Genomic DNA, 21,071 nt, shown 5'->3' on the forward strand with positions numbered 1-21,071 from the left:
TTTTTAGCAAGCTCATTATGGGTTCAGCCAAGCCCACAATGAGGTGGCCAGGTGGTGTGAGATGGGGTCTGACATATCTGGACAGACCACCCCTCTGAAAAATTTCTGGGGTTTTTTGATCTGTCCAGATTCTATTCTGGGTCCTCCAGTACTGTAGGCTGCCAGCTTAACCACTTGGCCATCCAGTCATCATGTGAATATGGTTTCAAAATATATTTCAAAAGGAATTTCGGAATATAAAAGGAATATATTTCAAAGAAAAAAATTTTGTATAGTTCAGAAATATTTTAAAATTAAATCATTCTTAAGAATCCAATTCATAAAATTAATTAACATTTTCAAATGATTATTATCCTTCAATTACCATATTTTACAGGCACACCCCATACCCAATTTCAGCACTGAATATTTAGGAAAAATATTTAGTATATTCAAGCCATTCTGCACCATTCGTATTCACATTTATATAATAATAAATCATGTTCAACATTTAAAAACTTGACTGAATGGCTGTTGTCATGTTGAATGTCAAGTATTCATTTTTCCTACAAAAATTATGCTGTACTGTAATGAAGATGCTTCAACATGTTAATGGTATTGAGAGCATGTAAAGTAAATTTCATGACTGTGGAACGTCTGTAGGCTACACCCAAAAATAAAAGAGTGATAGATATACTGATTCATAAAAAAAGAGGAATTGAATACAATGAAGTAATTGTAAGAACTAAGAAAACATATTTTTGCTTAAAGAATTTTGAGAATTTTTATATTGTTTCATCCTGTATATTAAATACAGATACAAGTAAATAAATGTATATTTTGTGTTATATTTGTGCATAAGCACACAAATATAACACAAATCACAAATCTAATATCAAGAGCTTCTTAAATGATTTATTTTCAAATGTAAAGAAATAAACCATTACAAAGCAATAATCTTCACTATCTTATGCTGTTTTTAATTTAGAAATTTTTAATATTTTTCATATCAAAAATTTTATATGTAAATTTGTTATAATTGGATTATATTATCATACATACAAAAATCTAACAATACAAATAAAAATTTTAAACTTACTTTGTATGGAAAAATAACAATTGTCCTCTTTGTCCAACTATTAATCTAAACAAAACATTTTAAATACTCAATTTTAATATATTTATAACAAAATAATGATGTAAAATCATACAGGATGATTCATTATCAAATAATAAAATCTCATTTGAATTTTTTCTAATGAGAAATAAATAGGGAAAGTTTTGCATCAATTTTACATTTACAAATATTAGAATTATTGTGTCTAATGATAGAAACTACACCTTAACTAGATATTTATATATTACTTCTCATAACTTTTAACATTTGGATATTCTGTATAATGTGTTTATTAGAATTTTTTAAGTCTCAGCTATTTTTATATCTCCAAGACTCAAAACTTTATTTTTCAAGTCTCATGAATTCCCAGGACTATACAATTTCAATCATAAAAATTAGTTTTTAGTTATATTTATTATTTTACAACACATTTTTATAGCTATTTTAATATTTATGCAATTAATTAAATATAGGTTTTCAATTAAAATAAAGTTTTATTATAACAAATTTTAGGCTTAATTAATACCTACAAAATTCTAATTTAAACCTAAATTAAACAAAAAATATAATTATTATTAATTAAATATAACCAAAAATTATATGAAAATTAATATATATCAAATGCAAACAAAATGTTTAGTAATGTACTGTCTGAAGATAATAATTATTGAATGAACTCACTTGAACGATAAAGTATAATAAACATGTCCATTGCTTGTCACTCTTTAGTGTACTTAGTTTATAGTCATATTAATCATATAATGGTATTATTGTACAATCATCATCTGCTTAATTTCAATAACGCATTCCTAAAAACTCAGGCATTTTGCACCAAAGCATTAATCAAAAATCAATTTTTCAATTTTAAATAAGGAAAATTATAATGCTCAAGTGCAATTAAAACCCCAACTAATATCCTAAAATGTAAATAAAACACAATAAAACATCCATATTCAAAAAACAAACTTGTAAATAAACTATAAATAAGTAACAATCAAACATTACAATATTAAAATTCTTAAAAATCACTTCTGATTAAATGGTTAATATGATATGAACGTGAAGTAACATACACAGTTTGTATGCCATACCCATAAAACTTTAGGCTTACAATACAACATAATTAATAACAGACAACAATAAAGAGATGTTTTAAAAAAAAACGTAAACAAAAATTTACAACAAAAACTAGAAAATAAATTGCTAACTATTTAAAAAATTTTCTTTGATACTTCTGCAAACTGTACAGTTAATTAACTACTGTCAATGAGGTCATAAAAAATATGTTCAGGCTTTTTGGTATAGGATATATTGGTAAGATGCTGTAATGTCTCCCCAATACAAAGAATTTAATACAATTTTTTTATAATAAAAATCTTGAGTCTTAAACTGTTTTTCTGAGATTCAAAACAGGAAAAATTATGAAATTTCCTGGAAATTTCTAGGTCAGAAAATTTATACATAAAGTAAAATTTACTATCAAGTAAATTATATATATATGTATTTTCAAAATAACACAGTATAGGACCAAATATCTGGTTTCCAGAAAAATGACTAGTTTTGAATTTGGCAGGCTGAATTTTAATTATTTTATATTTTAAGCGCATATTTGGCCTGTGTCCAGAAATTTTAAATTTTGGAATTAAAATTTTTAACGAATACAGTCAAACCCCAGGTTTCAAATTTAATTTGTTCCCAAAAGTTGTTTGAAAACTGATTTGTTCTCAAACTGAAATAAATTTTCTCATAAGAAATAATGTAAAATGGATTAATTTGTTTCTGATTTACAAAACAAAGCCTTTGTTTTACCTTTTTTAGCTGTATTTTATGCACAAAAATGCCTACAAATGCAATATAATATTATCTATATCTAGTTTATATATATATAAAGCAAAATGTTCTGTCATTGCCAACAGAAACCATCACTTTACAAAAAAAGTGCTTCAACTCTGCCAGGATGAAATATAACCAAATCAATCAAGACTTTATCCATACTTCTCAAAATAATATGTTTCAATTGCTTTGATTTAAATTTAAATTTTAATTTAATTAATTTTTAATTTTATTTCTTAGTTTTAATTTTGGTGTAAAAATCAGTTTTAATTATAATTTTATTATTTTTAGTTTTAATTAACTGGCTACCTACTATTAATAAATATTAATATTATATTAATAAATTTTTGGTTTTTGTGTTAAGCACCTTTAAACATGGATTTGTGGATGTCATTTATATTATGTGAGTGCCAGTTGTTATTAATTAATTTGATTTAAATTCAACTGTGATGTGTACTGAAAAACGAAAGTAGTATTTTACCCGCATGTGCATTGAAATCTAATGTAAATAACAATGTCATTGATTGTTCATGTCATGATGCCTAATGACACAAGGCAATCTTAATGCATTAACTTCTGAATTGGTAGTCCTGTCGTTGACTGGTCAGGCTGTTAACATCCTTTAACACAGAATATATAAAGTTGACTGTCTGTCTCTCTGATCTGGGGCTGGCTCTTGCTAAGTAGCTTATTCGACAACTGAGTTATCATATGGCAACTGAGACAAAATGGCATTCAAAATTTTGTTTGTAAACCATACTGTTTGAAAAGAGAGGCAATCGAAACCCAAGGTTTGACTGTACTCAATTTTATATTTCTATTAGAATATACAATAATGAATCATACTCTGAATACAAATTATTATGTATTCTAAGTAATGTAACAAAAGATTAAAATATATAATACAATAAAAATATTTTTGCTTACTATTTGCTTACTATTCATTGTACAGCAAAAATATTTTTGCTGTACAATGAATAATACTTAAAAACAGCTTATTAGAAATATCAATAAATGTTTTAAATAAACAAAACAGGTATTGGCTTGAAATCTTGAAACGTTTACAGCAAAAATAAATTTAAAAACTAAAACATTGGAGTGAATATTGGATAAAAATACTCATAAATACTTTACCTTGCTGGTTTACAAGGAATAGTAGATTGCAATTTAAAAAGAAATACTTTTTCACAAATAGAACATTTCATCAGAGAATCATCACTTTTAGAATAATCTTGTTTTATTAAATTATTACATAGCACTTTGAACATTCTCCTAAAAATTATTTTTTAACATAAATATATGAATATTAAAATATTAATGTATTCAATTATTATATGAAAACTGAATAATCTTACGATTTTATTTTATCTTTTGGGTCTTCTAGTGCTTCAACATCAGTAAATGTAAATAAAGATGTAATCCTGTAGAAGACATAATTAAATCTTAATGTAATCATTCTAAAATTTATTTTTTTGTGTTAACAACATTTAAAAATATTTCTGCATTCTATTAAATCATATCATAATAGAGAAAAAGCTTTCGTTTTCAAAAAATATAAACAAATATAATATTATAAATTCAACGTAATTTTTTGAATATAGTACAGTACATACTTAAAACATTAATATTTTAAAAAATTTTAAAATATAAATTTTATAATAAAATCATATTTAAAGGTGATGAATATAACAAATAAATCAGTAATGAGTTGCTCAACTTTCCCAGCAATATTTAAAATTTTGGTTGCACCATCTGTTATCATATTTTATTTAAAAAAACTTTTTATATTTTTAACTATTATAAAATGGCAAAAAGTTTAATTTTGAGGATAGCGATGCATTTTATAGAAAATGGTAAATGCTAATAACAAGTAAAATTGTAATTAAGTCCAACCCTATTGAAGACACACATGACCACGATTATCTTCCCACTCACTCGACCTTTAACCACCAAAATTTAATAGTATCAATCCCCCTAAAAAAGAAACTTCCCTGCAAAATTTCAGAAATTTTCAACAAATCCACAGGAGTTATTAAGCTTCAAACATGGTGAACAAAATCGTGCCCCACACATTAACATCTGTGGCTAAATGCCATTTGTGTAATATATAGTTATATTTTATTTTAACTTAGAATATATTTTTCCTTCTCTTTCCTATTCATATTATCTTTACTTCCTGGAACCCTTCCCTGACCGGTGCTTAACGGCTTAACAATAGGTGACCCCATTATGGACAATAGGACTGTACGCAGCCCTCAGGGGTAGAACTAAGACAAAGGAGTCACTTTTGAGTCAGAGCTGAAGGAGGAAAGACGAGAAAGAGAGAGCTCCCGAATACGTCTTCGAGACCACGTGGGTGAAGACAAAGAGAACTTTATGTGTAGTGAAAGTGTTGACTGTTTTTTTTTCGTCATTAAGAAGAGATTCGTCATATACACCGTTATATGTACTGTTATGTGCACCTCATCGCATTAGCGCCAAAATAGTTGGGTACCCATTCCTTTTTTTTCTTCTCCTATCCGTTATTTTATTGTCCTAAATTCTTCTATCATTCTTCATTAGTTGTAATTAATTATAAGTTTAGAATTAAGGTCTATATATGTTTGTAATCGCCCTTTGTAAAATAATTATCTATGTATCGGAATAGTCGTCACGAGACCTGAAGCTTATGTCATTATATTTTTGTCGGGTTCCATACTAAAATTACCTGTGTTGGGGATAGAGATATTATAGCTGGCATCCCACAACCTCCTGTATCTATATACGCGAATAAAAGATCCTGTTGTAAATATTTATTCCAGTTTCTTTGTGTATCACATTTGCGATCTTCACAATGGCATCCGCGACAGGATGCCAGTATTAATGGTCCAATTCGACTGTGAACTTATCTCTATCCTGACAGTGGTTTATTCGGTCAGTACCCGATCCGTGACTTTGTATTATTTTTGCTATTGTAAAAAGGTCTGTGGTATTATGGCGACCAACTATCCTGTCGAGACAACTACGTCAAACGATATGATCACATCCAATCCTCCTCTTGTGGTTACTGGGTTTCTGGGGATGATCCCCACGTTCTCGAACTCCCAGAATGACTCCGTTAACATCCAACAATTCTTTCAGACAGTGGAAAACATATCACGTCTGGCCGAGTGGAACGACGACATTAAGATAGCTGTCCTCCAGGCAAACCTGAAAGGGGAACCCCTAAATACATTTTTTTGCCTCCTCGAACAATACCCAGGTTCATTTAACAATATTAAACGCGATCTTGTAAAATGTTTCGAAAGGAAGGCCCCTAAAGAAAGGAATGTAATCGATCAAATTATGAGCATTAGACAAGATGTTAACGAGTCAGTTACGGACTATGTAATTTGCGTTAAAACGTTGTTCTCCAGGACAATTAAAGTAAATAACAATATGGCGACTTTGAGGGACAATGTTATCTTGGAAAGATTCGTGAAAGGACTGAGTAATCAAATCAAACCCAATGTTTTGAGGCGCAATCCTAAAACATTAGAGGAAGCGTTTGACTTCGCAGAAAACGAGGAGCAGATCGAGGCTGAGTGTAGTAATTCAGCTGACAAGAGGAACATCAACATCGCTTCCCAACATCCTCCTAACAATCAAGGTAGTGAAGAAGATATACCGGGAGAGGAAAAAGGGCACAAAATAGATCGTATAAGGAACCTGGAAGAGGAAGTTAAGTTGTTAGCTGATTCTGTAAACCGATTAATTCAAACGCAAAAAGGGAATACTAATCGTAGCGAGCGCCGTGCTTGCTTCATATGTGGCGAACATGACCATATCGCCCAGAATTGTCCTACCCGAAATAAGCGTAATTTAAACTGAACAAGGAGTATGGTGAAGGTCAGTACCATACTCTCTATTCCAAAATTAATCTGACCCCTGATGTCATAATTTCCAAAAAGGGTCTACCCATAATTGAGGGCTCCAGTCTCGGAAGGAAGATAAGGTTCCTAGTCGATACTGGTGCCGAAAATTCTTTATGCGATCTGACTATAGTTGAGGCCATTCCTAGAAGAATATTAGAGGGCCTGAGCATTGAGAGCGCTAATTTCGGGGTTAGGGGTATTAGCGGTGCGGTGAATAGTTGCGAATACCTCCTTCATACTAAAATAAAATTCTTGTGTAATACTTGCCCTATAGATATCGCTTATATAAGGTTCCCTGAGAACTTGGAGTATGAAGGCATATTGGGGGTTGACATTATATCTAAACTCCCTGAATTACTGGAAAGGGTTAACGATGCTTTTAGGAAGGAGTCCTCCCAACGATTAAACACCTCTAGTAACTCACTGAACTGTTCCAACTCTGTATCTGTTAAATTACCAAATTTAGAAGGGCTTACCGAAGATGTTAGAACCAAAATTATTGACATATTTAAGAAATATCCCCACTGCTTCGCTTCCGATATATCTGAGTTAAAAGGCACGAAAGATTTTGAACATCTACCCATTATCGAGACCCCAGTCCCCATAAACGTCCGTCAATATAGGATCCCAGAATGCTATTTAAAGGAGCTCAAAAGGTTAATATCCTCTTATGTCGAAGCAGGGATCATTGAGGAAAGCACTTCAGAATGGAACTCCCCAATCCATGTCGTGGAGAAAGATAACGGGGAATTGTGTATGACTCTAGATTTGAGACGTATCAATGAAGTAACTCGCCCCCAGAAATTTCCCCTGTCCAGAGTGGATGAAATTCTTAGCAAGCTTCATGGCAACCAATACTTCTCTGTCCTCGACCTAAAATCTGGTTACTTTCAGATCCCCCTTCACCCCTCTGCGAGGCCTATATTTGCTTTTTCCACTCCCTGGGGAAAGTATCAAATGTGCCATTTACCCCAGGGAGCAAAAAACAGCGGCCGGTATTTTCAGTATGTTATGTCTAAGCTCCTCGGCCAATTTATTGGAATAAATTGCTTCGTCTTTCAAGATGACGTCGTCCTTTTTTCAAAAACTATTGAAGAACACCTTACCCTTATTGATAAGATATTAAGCATCTTGGACTGCGCTAATTTGAAATTACACCCCAGTAAAAGCAAATTCATATTAGAAGAGGTCTCTTACTTAGGTCACATAATTAGACGTGACGGCATCCTCCCTGACAAAAAAAATGTAAGTGCCATTCTTAATGTCAACCCACCTGTAAATGTAAAGGGAGTTAGGAGTTTCCTGGGGATGGTTGGGTTTTTCCGCGCCTTCATTCCAAATTTCGCAGAGATCGCAACACCCCTTACCAATTTAACTAAGAAGGGTATAAAGTTCAAATGGGATGATCATTGTGACAATAGCTTTCAAAAATTCAAACTTTTATTAACTCAACCCCCTGTTCTTGTTCACCCTGATTTCTCTGAACCCTTCCATATATATACCGACGCCTCAGAGCTATGTGCTGGCGCTGTTCTGGGACAGATGAGAGAAAAAAAATTTGCCCCGATCGGTTACTTCGGTAAAAAGTTTCATGGGGCAGAGCTCAGATATTCGACAATTGAAAAGGAGTGTCTGTCCATTATACTAGCCCTACGGCATTTTAAACCAATCATCCTAGGCCATGAAGTAAATATTTATTCCGACCACAAGCCGTTAACTTATATCAAAACGATGCAAAATCACAACAAGAGATTGATGCGTTGGTCAATCGAACTATCTGATTATAGTTATAATATATGTCATATCAAGGGAAATTTAAACCCGGTTGCTGACTGGCTTTCGCGCCCTGAGATTCCCATTGGAGAGTTTGGATATACACAAGATTGTAATGTGAGCGCTAAGGATCGTAGTTTCTGGGAGAGGGTCGTCGAGTCTCAGGATCAGGATAAGTTTTTCTCTAAAATGAAGGAGAACCTAAAAAAAATTTGTACACTTGAACCCGTGGATTCTTTCGATGGCATCCAACCTGAATTTCAGTTAGAAGGCAACGTATTGGTTCACGTTAAGCCTGATCAATACAGGTTACGTCATTGGAGGCGACCTTGTGTCGGCCCTAATATGGTTAGCGAAGTTATTAAGGCCTTTCATAACTCGGATGTCGCAGGTCATTTTGGTGTAGAGCGAACTGCCAACCTAATTGATCGCCATTATTATATCCGTAATGTTCGCACTTTAGTCCGCCATTATATTCAAAAGTGTATAACATGTCAAAAATTTAATTTGCATCGGCATCGTGCCCCTTTTCAACAGACTGAAACGGCAGAGTTTCCCTTCCAAAAAGTAGCCATTGATATCGTTGGCCCTCTTCGTGTGACTCCACAGGGGAATAGGTACCTCTTCACTATCATCGACATATTTACTAGGTACGCAGAGGTGGTCCCTATAAAGGATCAATCGGCCCAATCTGTTAGTGACGCTATATTCAATCACATTGTGTGCCGTTATGGTTGCCCAGAGGTCATCATATCCGATAGGGGCAGTAATTTCACTTCTAGGATTTTCCGTGAGACTTGTGAGCTTTTGCACACCAAGCATAACATGACGACTGCTTATCGTCCATGCTCAAATTCGGTGTGTGAGAGGTTCAACAAGTCCATTTGTAGCGTCATCTCCCGCATATCGGGCGGCAACAATAAGGATTGGGACTTATTCGTTAACCCTGCGACCTTTGCCTATAATAATACAACTCACGCTTCCACTAGAGAGGCTCCGTCCTTCTTCTTATATGGCTATGACCCCCAGTTACCTTGAACCTTCCCTAGTAATGATACTATGATCAATGGGGATGAAAACCAGAAAAACAAATGGATTGACTGTTTGAATATTATACGTGACAACGCTTTCGCGTATGGCAAGCAAAAGAATTCCCTTAATAGAGAACGCATAAATTATGGCCGTAGTTATAGCACCTGGGCAGAAGGACAGAGGGTATGGTTGTTAAGAAAAAGCACTACAAAGAAACATGGAAAGTTCTCTCCCAAATACTTGGGACCTTTTAGAATTTCTCGTATTTTAGGACCTGTCACAGTTGAACTAGAGGGTAACGTGCGCCGTGAAAAGTTTGCTGTCCATTCGGACAGGTTGAAACCATGCTTTTTTCCTGTAAAGTCACATAATTTGAAAAGAAATGACAAGACAACCCCTCTTGTTAGTGACGTAGAGGATAGTGAGACAGAGGACTACGATGTTCCTTTGGCCTACCTCCGGTATACTCCAACCGCTCCAGTTCAAGATCACCAGCAAAAACAACAATCTGAAGATACAACTTTGGACGATTATCAACACCTTTGTAAGGGAGGTAGTGACAAGCCTGGCCCCACCCACAGTTACCATCTTCGTAACAAAAAAGTCGATTACCGGAAGTTACACTACGGTAACTGACTGTTTCGTGGGGGGCATATGTGGCTAAATGCCATTTGTGTAATATATAGTTATATTTTATTTTAACTTAGAATATATTTTTCCTTCTCTTTCCTATTCATATTATCTTTACTTCCTGGAACCCTTCCCTGACCGGTGCTTAACGGCTTAACAATAGGTGACCTCATTATGGACAATAAGACTGTACGCAGCCCTCAGGGGTAGAACTCAACAAAGGAGTCACTTTTGAGTCAGAGCTGAAGGAGGAAAGACGAGAAAGAGAGAGCTCCCGAATACGTCTTCGAGACCACGTGGGTGAAGACAAAGGAACTTTATGTGTAGTGAAAGTGTTGACTGTTTTTTTTCGTCATTAAGAAGAGATTCGTCATATACACCGTTATATGTACCGTTATGTGCACCTCATCACATTAGCGCCAAAATAGTTGGGTACCCATTCCTTTTTTTTCTTCTCCTATCCGTTATTTTATTGTCCTAAATTCTTCTATCATTCTTCATTAGTTGTAATTAATTATAAGTTTAGAATTAAGGTCTATATATGTTTGTAATCGCCCTTTGTAAAATAATTATCTATGTATCGGAATAGTCGTCACGAGACCTGAAGCTTATGTCATTATATTTTTGTCGGGTTCCGTACTAATATTACCTGTGTTGGAGATAGAGATATTATAGCTGGCATCCCACAACCCTTCCTGTATCTATATACGCAAATAAAAGATCCTGTTGTAAATATTTATTCCAGTTTCTTTGTGTACCACATTCGTGATCTTCACACATCCATACATACAGAAACCTTCAATTTTTTTTTTTTGAATTTCTTGACATTTCAAAGTATCCTAAATCCAAGTAAAAATGTTGGGGAGAATCATTTTTTTGATTGATTGCCATACTTTCCCTCTGTTATATATAACAGCCGGAAAAGTAAAAAGTGAATATATCAATATTATAATTAATTAATTAATTATTGAAGTTATTACAAAATTACTATTGATATAAACTATTATCAAAACAATTTATATATAATTTTGCACATACAAACATTATATATATACATAGGGTGTTCATTTAAACATTTATGCAAGGGCAAAAGAGATCTTGCCAGCATTGGTTAAGCTAGGTTGTAGACAGTATCATACACAAATACCCTGGATATTTGAGACAGAGTGTTAGCAAAGCCTCTTTTATGTGGCTTACAGAATTGTGTTTGTTTCAAAATCAGATCGATTAATTGATTAAACTTTGCCATTTTCCATTAATTGCAATGAAGAATCCAAAAATTTAATAAAAAATGAGGGTTCATGACTTTGATATATAGAGGGTTTCAAAAAGGAACCACCATTTATTCAATTTCAGTGTTCTGGAATACAAGCTTTTGATCACTGACCTTTCATTTTAGGCTACTTGGCCGTCAAAATTAAAAATTCCCTTAAAAACACAAAAAACAACAATTGGTCACCTAAACATCTGCATATACTAGCACCTATTTCCAGTAGATATAAAGCTCTACCATCCCCAAGTGGTAAGGATGGAAGGAAAGATGATGTCTGTGGTATCAACAGTTCCTAGTGTTTTTTTTAAATTTGTGTTTTTAATTGGATATTTTTTTGTGTTTTTTAAGGAAAATTTTAATTTTGACGACCAAGTAGCCTAAAAAAAAAAGTCAGTCATCAAAAGCTTGTATTCCAGAGCACTGAAATTGAATGAATGGTGATTCCTTTTTTAAAAACAGACTTTGTTTTCAAATTTATTTTTATAAAATAATTGCCATCCAACAGAATTCTACAATTGAAATATTCAAGTACTTCAAATATTTGAAGACTGGAATTTGATCAAAGATCATTCCAATATACTTTGTCAAATTTGGGTATCTCAAATACTAGGTTCAAGTTTGAAGCCCCCCTTCATAGGGGTTGAGTAAAGGGTGTTAAGTGGGATTTTTAATTAAAAAAAACCCACTGAAATTTAAAGGGCATATATGCTAGGCAACTTATAAATATGTATATAGATAAGATACATAGATATGATAATGGCTCAATGTATTTATCAAAAACATTGATCTAACTAAATAAAAATTTAGTAACAACAAAATAATGTATCATTAATATTTTAAGTAATTTCAGTTAAAAATACTTTATCTTTAATATTACCGTATTTTACGAACTATAAGACGCATTTTAATTTTTAAGCAATTTTTTTAAAAAAATACCTATAAGACGCTACGGAGTATAAGACGCACCTGAATTTTGGAGGCAATTTTTCGAAGAAAAAAGTGCGTCTTTTAGTCCGTAAAATACGGTAATTCATATCTAATAACAACTTTAATTAAAAATAATTATATAAAGCGATAACAGAATTAAATTTTGAAGTAGTAAGTTAATTAACATGTATATTTTTTATTATTAATAATTAAGTTTTCTTAAAAACAAGTGTATGTGTATTACCTTTCAACCAAAATATCATTCAGCGAACCAACAGGACACGAAGTTTCTAAAATAGCATTCATATTACTGTGACAATATTGAAGACAAATGTCAACTAAACTCTCCATTTGTAAAAAATGAGCAGATACTAATATATGAATTGCATATTTTGGATCTACAATATAATAACATAATTATTTAAACAAAAAGTTACAATAATGTGCAATGAAATCATTTCTTAAAGTTCTTAACATTTTGGAAAATAATATTTCATATAAATTTTTATATTATATAATTTCAATAATATAGATTAAAAATAATACTTATAAAATTATAAAATACTTATAGAATAAATTTAAAATTATATTTTAAATTTATAAAATTTAAGTCATAAATTTCTTTCAACTTGAAATTAGTCCTAAATTATACAAATCAGGACAACAGAAAATTAATCATCTATTTAGAGCAAATAATTTTATTAAGAATGCATTAAGTAAAAATCAACAATCAAGAATTATAACATATTACTTCTCTTTGTGTGTGTGTGTGTTATTTATCATACTTATCATGAAAATCTTATACAAAATAATCAAATAAGAAAACAGATGATTAACATAAATATAAAAAAAATTTATTGAATATTCATTGTATAAAAACAATATTCATCCAATTCAGATAAATTTGGATGATTATTATTTATACTAAAATACTGAATAACTACCAATTAAAATTTTGATAAATCTAATTTATATTTCTTTCTAAAGTATGTCAAAATTATGTTAAAACTTAAATGGAAAAAACATTTACAGGTACTCCTCACTTTACGATCGAGTTTTGTTCCGACGACTACGTCATTAAGCAAATTGGTCGTGTGTGGCTGCAGCCGTCTGTCGTATATATATATATATATATATATATTTTTTTGGCTATTTTCTGCAGTGGGGTAAAATGGTTGGCAACCTGTGGTGTACACCGAAAGGGGTACTTAAGGCGACGCCAACCGACTACAGGGAGTTTTTTCCTTTCTTTGTGAAACTGGTGAATCATACAGACTAGCGCAGCAAGCTTTACATGAGGACAGTTTTACATGTATGTAAGGTACAAATCAAAATCGTGATCCATTGACAATTTCTATGTCTCGGACAAATACGTGTGTTCCGTATATGTTTTAGTGCCCTCCAAGTGTTGTGTGTTGCTGAATATTTATAGAAAAATGTTATTATATATTGTGAAATATTCGTCTCTACCGTGGTTTCTTTGTTCTCAGGACGAATTGGATTACGGCATGTTGAACCATCTGTGATTACAATATTGTAACGACGAGAACTTCAGGTGTGTGTGAAATTGTATTTTGTGAACTTAACCATATATATCTATATTTGTATCATTACCTCTATGCTGTATATATAAACTTATTGTTAACTTGCGTCTTTGTGTCTCTTCCCCACGTGGTAATTCACCTACACCCACAATTATCGAGAATATTAGTTCCTGCAATTTTCCACAGTCGATAAGCGAGGAGCTTGTGCCGGGAATATAGGATCGTTGTAAAATTATACAAATTATGCAACAAACTTCAAATTTATTCATAAAAAGACTATTATAGCACACTATTAGCCTATTATAGTACGCTTAGTATGCATGTCACCATTCGCCACTGACCGACACTCAAGCTGAGAAAGGGGATTCCCCGAATTGCAGGTTGAAACTCCATTGGTTGTAAGTGCAAGTGGTCATTAAGCAGATAGGTTGTAAAGTGAGGAGTACCTGTATTCAACATTAATAAACATTTAACTCAAGAACATTTATCATACAGTGACATGCCATCCATGGAAGCTGTGGAAGCACTGCTTTCCTTGTGTTTTCTAAAATATAAATATATATTGTGCAATTGTTTTCATATTTTAACATGCTTTGAAATAATTAAAATTAATATTATATTATAACTGCATTATGTATCTTATTTCTATACTGCATGTAAAAGATTTCTATTGTATATTTGAATATAAATTTGTACAGTGGACCTTCGTTATAGCGCTGCTCACTATACCACGCACTCAGTTATAGCACGGGCAATGTTCACGACGCAATAAGCTCAAACATATTTATACAGGTCCATGTGGTGTTAGCGCATTTTATTGTTACTGCGTATTGAGTAATTGTGTATGTATTGAGTTTCTGCACGTATTTTGAATAGTGTTTAATTATTGTATGCATGATGAGTAAAAGAAAAGCTTACAGTATGAGAGAAAAGCTTGACATTATTGCTAACAGTGGCGTGCCATCATTGGAAGCGATGGAAGCGCCGATTCCACCTTCCAATGACCTTCCCTTGTATTTTATAAAATATAAATTTTCATATTTTAACGTACTTTGAATTAATTAAAATTAATATTTTATTATAACTGCATTATGTATCTTTTACAAATTTCTATACTACATGTGAAAAAAAATGATAAGATTGCTATTGTATATTCGAATAATTCGGTGGTGGAAGGAATGTCGAAACCGGGTCAGTTTCTAATCAGCCAGATTATATAGGCATTAGCACACACGGTTTACAGAGCACCAACCTCACCTGGTTTAGCTGGTAGAAGCGACACACGCGTACGGAGTCCAACTTTATAACCCGGACCGGTTCTAAGCTGTTAGCCGCCTGCCTGTCAACTTCCAAGCAGCCAGATTATAGGCATTGGCGCATGCGCTTTACAGAGCACCAACGTCACGATTTAGCTGGTAGAAGCGACACACGCGTAAAGAGTACGCGACTTTATATCCCGGAGCGGTTGTGGGCTGTTAGCCACCTGCTAGATATTCGGCCACCCTTGCCCAATTATGTGAATAACGAGGAGACTAGATCAACGGCGGGCAACCCGCGGGCCAGCTACGGCTGGCGAAAAGTTTCTATCCGGCCCGCGAGATCTTTAATAGATTATTAAATTGGAAAAATAACTAATTAATAGTTATTTTTCCAATTCTTTGTAATTTTCGAAAACAATAAGAGAAATAAATGTAGTAATTAACTTTTTATTTATTTATTTCATATTTGCAGACTAAAAAAATTACGAGTCACAAGAAGGCGTCAATTAACTACTACGGCGCGGAAAAAAACGTAAAATTTATTCTGGCCCATGTTATAAAAAGGGTTGCCCACCCTAGACTAGATTTATAACAGCCCAACCAATAGGAGTTTACTGGCACGTTTTTATGATAGTTCTGTATAGTTGACAGGAGTTTAAAAAAACTCCATTAAAATATTTGATATATTTATTCTGCGTTTATTCCGCTCTCCCATCTTATATTACTTACGGATTTCGATGTTAAACCGGTGATATTACGATTTAGTATGTCCCATCTGTAAGGGGATGCAGAAAAAACGTGTACAATTCTAGTACAGTGTTAAAAATTAACTGTTACTTTGGCAGCATCATTTACAACCAAATTTAATGAATGAGATGTACAGTACATACAATAGTACAAAAAAAAAAGCTCTAGAATTTATTTTCCTTAAATTTACGATTTATATATCCGTTGTCATAAAAATTTGTCTTTCCACTGTTTTCCCAAGACTACAGATATTCAGGTACAAAGTAACTGGTTTCGACTTATTTCTACTTAAGAAGTGACTAAATAATTAAGAGATTAGGGAATGGGGACATAAATAAAACCCTGTTGAAAGAGCCAGAATTTTACTTCAACAAAAGCTTAACAGAACCAATCACTCGCTCAGTACAGTGGGAAACTGATTTCCGTGTACACCTGGTATTAAAACGAATTAGTTAGAAAACGAATGACTATTAAGTTTAACATAGTTAGATGTTTACAGCTACGGTGAGAAACGTTTAAAATTTACAACAGCCCTGTGGCGTCCTTTGAGATATACTAGTGATGCGACAAAAGAGGCATTTGACATTGACCGGTATCGGCACCCTCGGGATTTGGCACGCACACACTCACTACACACCTACCTGGACCGTCACTAGTTCCATCCATTAGCTACTCGTATCAAGATATTTGACTAAGTGGATTGTTTTAAGATTTAAAAAGTAAAGAATATTTTATGTTATTTTTATGTACGTTTCTTTACAAAGCTATATTTTAATTATAATTTTCTTTAAAAGTATATTAATACAATCGAACAATACATTGTACCAGGTATGTATATCCATCGCACATTTTATTTCACCGAGTAAGTTTTTATAATTTATTTTTAATTTTAGCCCTTATATCGTGGCTAGCGATTCAGAATGTAATTGTGATATTAAAAATACATTTAGAGAAATCTACAGTTTTTACTGGCTTATCGAACAAATGAATACGAATGGACCCTAGACCAGTGATTCTTAACAGGGGAGCCGCGGCCCCTGGGGGTCCATAAGAAGTTTGCCGGGAGCCGCCAAATTATGCAAAATTTCCTTCGGAATATAATAAAAAGAAAATTGATGTATAATCCGAATATCGTATTGAAAAGTGAAATAAGAAAGATAAAGTTTTCCTATTTAGTTTTTATTTATTTATTTTGTATTTCTTCCTACATACAACTTTGTTAGTACAGAAGAAATAAATGTAAATATGCTACTTACACCGCAGTATTTACTTCTTTTATTCCAAAGCAATTTTAAGAAACTATTAATGCTTGGAATTTTAAAAATAATTAGGAAAAATAGTAGGCTTTGAAAATTTAAATATTTTTGCAAAAGTTATGCAAAATCCTTACCACAAGTGGGCGTTTTAGTTTTAGTTTAGTTTTAGCATCGACATTGGATTGATTTATCGACATGTTTCTTATTTTATTTTCTGTTAAAAATTAATGAGTTTTCATGTTTAATTGTGAAGTTTGAATGTTATTTAAATAGATAATGAAATAATAAAATTATGATTTACATTTATTATATAAAAAATAAAGCAATAATAAAAAAATCAATTTATTATAGATAAATTATCAAATTATCAAATACACCCATACCTCGCTATACGGCCGCTCTTTATACGGCATTTCGCTATAACGGCCCTCTTCAATTAAGGCACGTTTTCGATTTACGGCCTAAAATGTTTCGCTATAATGGCAAAAAAAACTTTTTTTTGATGTCGATATATCTACATGTTGCCAATCTTGCGCGAGCGCAATCTCGATGCACACTATTTTCTATTTCCTCTTGTTTACGAGCGTTATTCAGTGTGGGCTCATAAAGAGGCTGGTTTAGACTTGTCTGTGAGTGTTTTATGTACATATTTATTACTGATTGTTACACATTAACTGGAAAAATTGGAAACAATTAGGGACATTTTTGGTACGTAAGTACAGTACATATGTATGTATGTAAAAATTAAAAATTTTTAATATGTATTTTTTTATTAAACTTATTTTATAATTTCATTATTTTTTAGACAAAATGCCACTGAAACAATTATCGACTTCGGAGACTGATAAAAAGAGATGCCGAAAATCAGTTACGCTAGGAACTAAACTAGAAGTATTACGTCGTATAAAAGCTGGAGAGAAAATTGTTGAAATTTGCAAGGCAATGGGACTTGCGAAATCTACCATTCAAACTATTCGCGATAAAAAAAGAAGACATTAAAACATATTTGCAATCTGCTGCACCTTTAAATGTCTCGAGATTAACACTTCGAAGAAACTGGATTATGGAAAAAATGGAAAAACTATTGATTATATGGATTGAGGACAATAACAAACGGAGAATGCCAATGAGTCAAATTACTATCCAGGAAAAAGCTTTAAGTATTTTCGAAAATTTGAAGAATGGAGATACCGATGAATCTGCTGAAGATGTCACATTCTAAGCAAGCCGAGGATGGTTTGAAAAATTTAAAAATGGGTTTAATTTGCATAATTTGAAAATAAAAGGTGAAGCAGCTAGCGCCGATGAGGCCGCATCTAAGGAATATCTCTACATTTTAAAGGGAATTATTGAAAGAGGTGGTTATAAACCTGAACAAGTGTTTAACGTAGACGAAACAGGGCTTTATTGGAAGCGAATGCCTGATCGCACGTACATTTCAAAAACCGAAAAATCTGCGCCTGGATATAAGGTGTCTAAAGAACGATTAACTTTGCTACTTGGTGCAAATGCCGCGGGTGATTTTAAGCTAAAACCACTTTTAATATATTTGTCCGAAAATCCAAGGCCTCTTAAAGGACTAAATAAAAATCAATTACCCGTGATATGGAGATCCAACAAGAAAGCTTGGATGACTAAAGCTATTTTTGAGGATTGGTTCAAAAATCACTTTTGTCAGAAGTGAAAAAATATTTGCCAGACAAAAACTTAAGCAACAAGGCTTTGCTAATTTTGGATAATGCACCAGGGCATCCTACTAATTTATCCGAACTATCTGAAGATGTCATGATTGAGTACCTTCCGAAAAATACAACAGCTCTGATCCAACCAATGGATCAGGGTGCAAAAGCCACTTTTAAGGCATATTACCTACGCCGAACTTTCCGACAACTTATAAGGGAAACCGATGGTAAATCTTCAATTAAAACATTTTGGAAAAACTATAACATCAAAGATGCTGTTGACAGCATCAGTGAATCATGGAAGGAATTAAAATTAACAACAATGAACCATGTTTGGAAAAAAATATGGCCAGAATGTGTAAAAAGTACTGATGCAGAAGTTAATTTCCTTCCTGAAATTAGGCAAAATATTTTGGATCTAGCACATGATCTCGGTTTTGAAGGTTTGAACGAACGTGATGTGCTTGATCTACTTGAAGCTGATAGGGAACCCCTTTCATATGAGGAACTCATTCAGTTGCAAGCAGAACCGGCATTTGATGAAGAGACAGAGCCTGTTGTATCCAAACAGCTAACATCAAAAAATTTGTCGAAAGCTTTTCCTATTTCGAACAAGGAATAAACATCTTCCTTGAAAACGATCCTGACGTCGAACGTAGCGCTAAAGTTTCTCGAGGAATTAACTCAGCCATTAGCTGTTATAAATCACTGAAGAACGAAATAGACAAGAAGGCAAGACAAACAACGTTAAACAATTATTTTAATCCTGGCCCATCCTTACCAGCGAAAAATGATGACGACAGTGATCTGCAGGTTACCATTTCTTCATCGTCTTCAGATTAAAGCCATTTAAAAAAAAATTATGTATTTATACATACACATATTTTATGTAACATAAAGTTTGTTTCATTTTTGTTTATAGATTATTGTTGGTTTTTGGAGTCTGTTATTATTTTATATACAAAAGTATGTACTTGTTATGCATGTATTTTTTATTTAAATGAAATAAAAAGATAAAATGCATTTTGAATGATAAACCATGTTACATATTTAACAAATTTGGAACCGATCCCATTGAATTTGTATGAATTTGTATTAGAATAATTGATTCCTTATACGGCTTTTCGCTTTGCGGCCAAGTTTCGTGGAACGTATCTAGGCCGTAGAGCGAGGTATGGGTGTATAAATTATTATTAAAAAATGGGGGTCACAAAAAAATTATGAAATATTTGGTGGGCAGCGAGTATAAAAAGGTTAAGAACCACTGCCCTAGACCATCACTGACGCGCAATTAACTGATTGCCCCTGGAAGTCGGCTTCTTACAGAAACACAGCTTCCCTGTCATCAAATGTCACGGCACGCCACTGATTGCTAAAGTAAAAAGGTGAACCGCGTTACACCGCACCGCTTGGTATAACGTGGTTCACCTTATAATGCAGGTGTTGTTTCCTGCCCAACATGCACATTATATCGGGGGTCCACTGTATATGCATATTCCCATTGGAAGTGCTATACTGTTGAATATGACAGATTCCATGGTGAAAATATTTGAATCATGTAAAGCAGCCAGATTACAGGTGTGGTGTTACAACACCATTTTGATTATTTTTTTGTTTATTTTTTTGTAACGGTTTGTTTCCACATAGGTGGAGCCATTGGAGGGAACTTAAGGGGTACTCCCTCATTTCTTACCACTTTTGTGTCGTGCAATTCATCAGAAGAGAGAAAAGTGGACAAGCAAGCCAGAACTATGAAAGGGGAAGTGTATAGAACTTTATTTTTTCATCCGTTTGCATTTGCATTTTTGGAAACGACTCTTCCGTACAAACTACCTCAGGACTTTTCTATTAGTTGGATTGTACAAGGTGAAATAGTTAGTTTTGTGCCAAAACCGGAAAATCAGGAAAATTTTGTAATATTAACTTCACACGCTTAATATTGTAGTCTTGCCATTTTCATTGTAAAAATTAAATCAGATTCCTCTTGGTCTGGTACTATTGGAAATTACACAGGCATTCATGCATGCACTTTACAGAGCACCAACCTCACGCAGTTTAGCTCATTGATGCTACACACTAAAATGTCATACAATACTTCCAATGATTCTATCCAGGGATGGCACAGC

General features: G+C 33.1%; 1 protein-coding gene across 1 annotated transcript in view; it reads right to left on the reverse strand.

The window, feature by feature from the left end:
• The window catches only part of LOC136982876 (SANT and BTB domain regulator of class switch recombination), a 71,128-nt gene that overhangs the window by 22,208 nt on the left and 27,849 nt on the right, over positions 1-21,071 (reverse strand). The window contains exons 6-9 of the mRNA XM_067279426.1: positions 12,702-12,855; positions 4,285-4,350; positions 4,064-4,201; positions 1,079-1,123 (exon numbers count right to left, since the gene is read on the reverse strand). Coding sequence (XP_067135527.1) covers positions 1,079-1,123; positions 4,064-4,201; positions 4,285-4,350; positions 12,702-12,855 — 403 coding nt within the window. The remainder of the gene's footprint in view (positions 1-1,078; positions 1,124-4,063; positions 4,202-4,284; positions 4,351-12,701; positions 12,856-21,071) is intronic.

Source organism: Centruroides vittatus, unplaced genomic scaffold (assembly GCF_030686945.1).
Source record: "Centruroides vittatus isolate TY-2023 unplaced genomic scaffold, ASM3068694v2 contig_874, whole genome shotgun sequence".
Taxonomy (NCBI): domain Eukaryota; kingdom Metazoa; phylum Arthropoda; class Arachnida; order Scorpiones; family Buthidae; genus Centruroides; species Centruroides vittatus.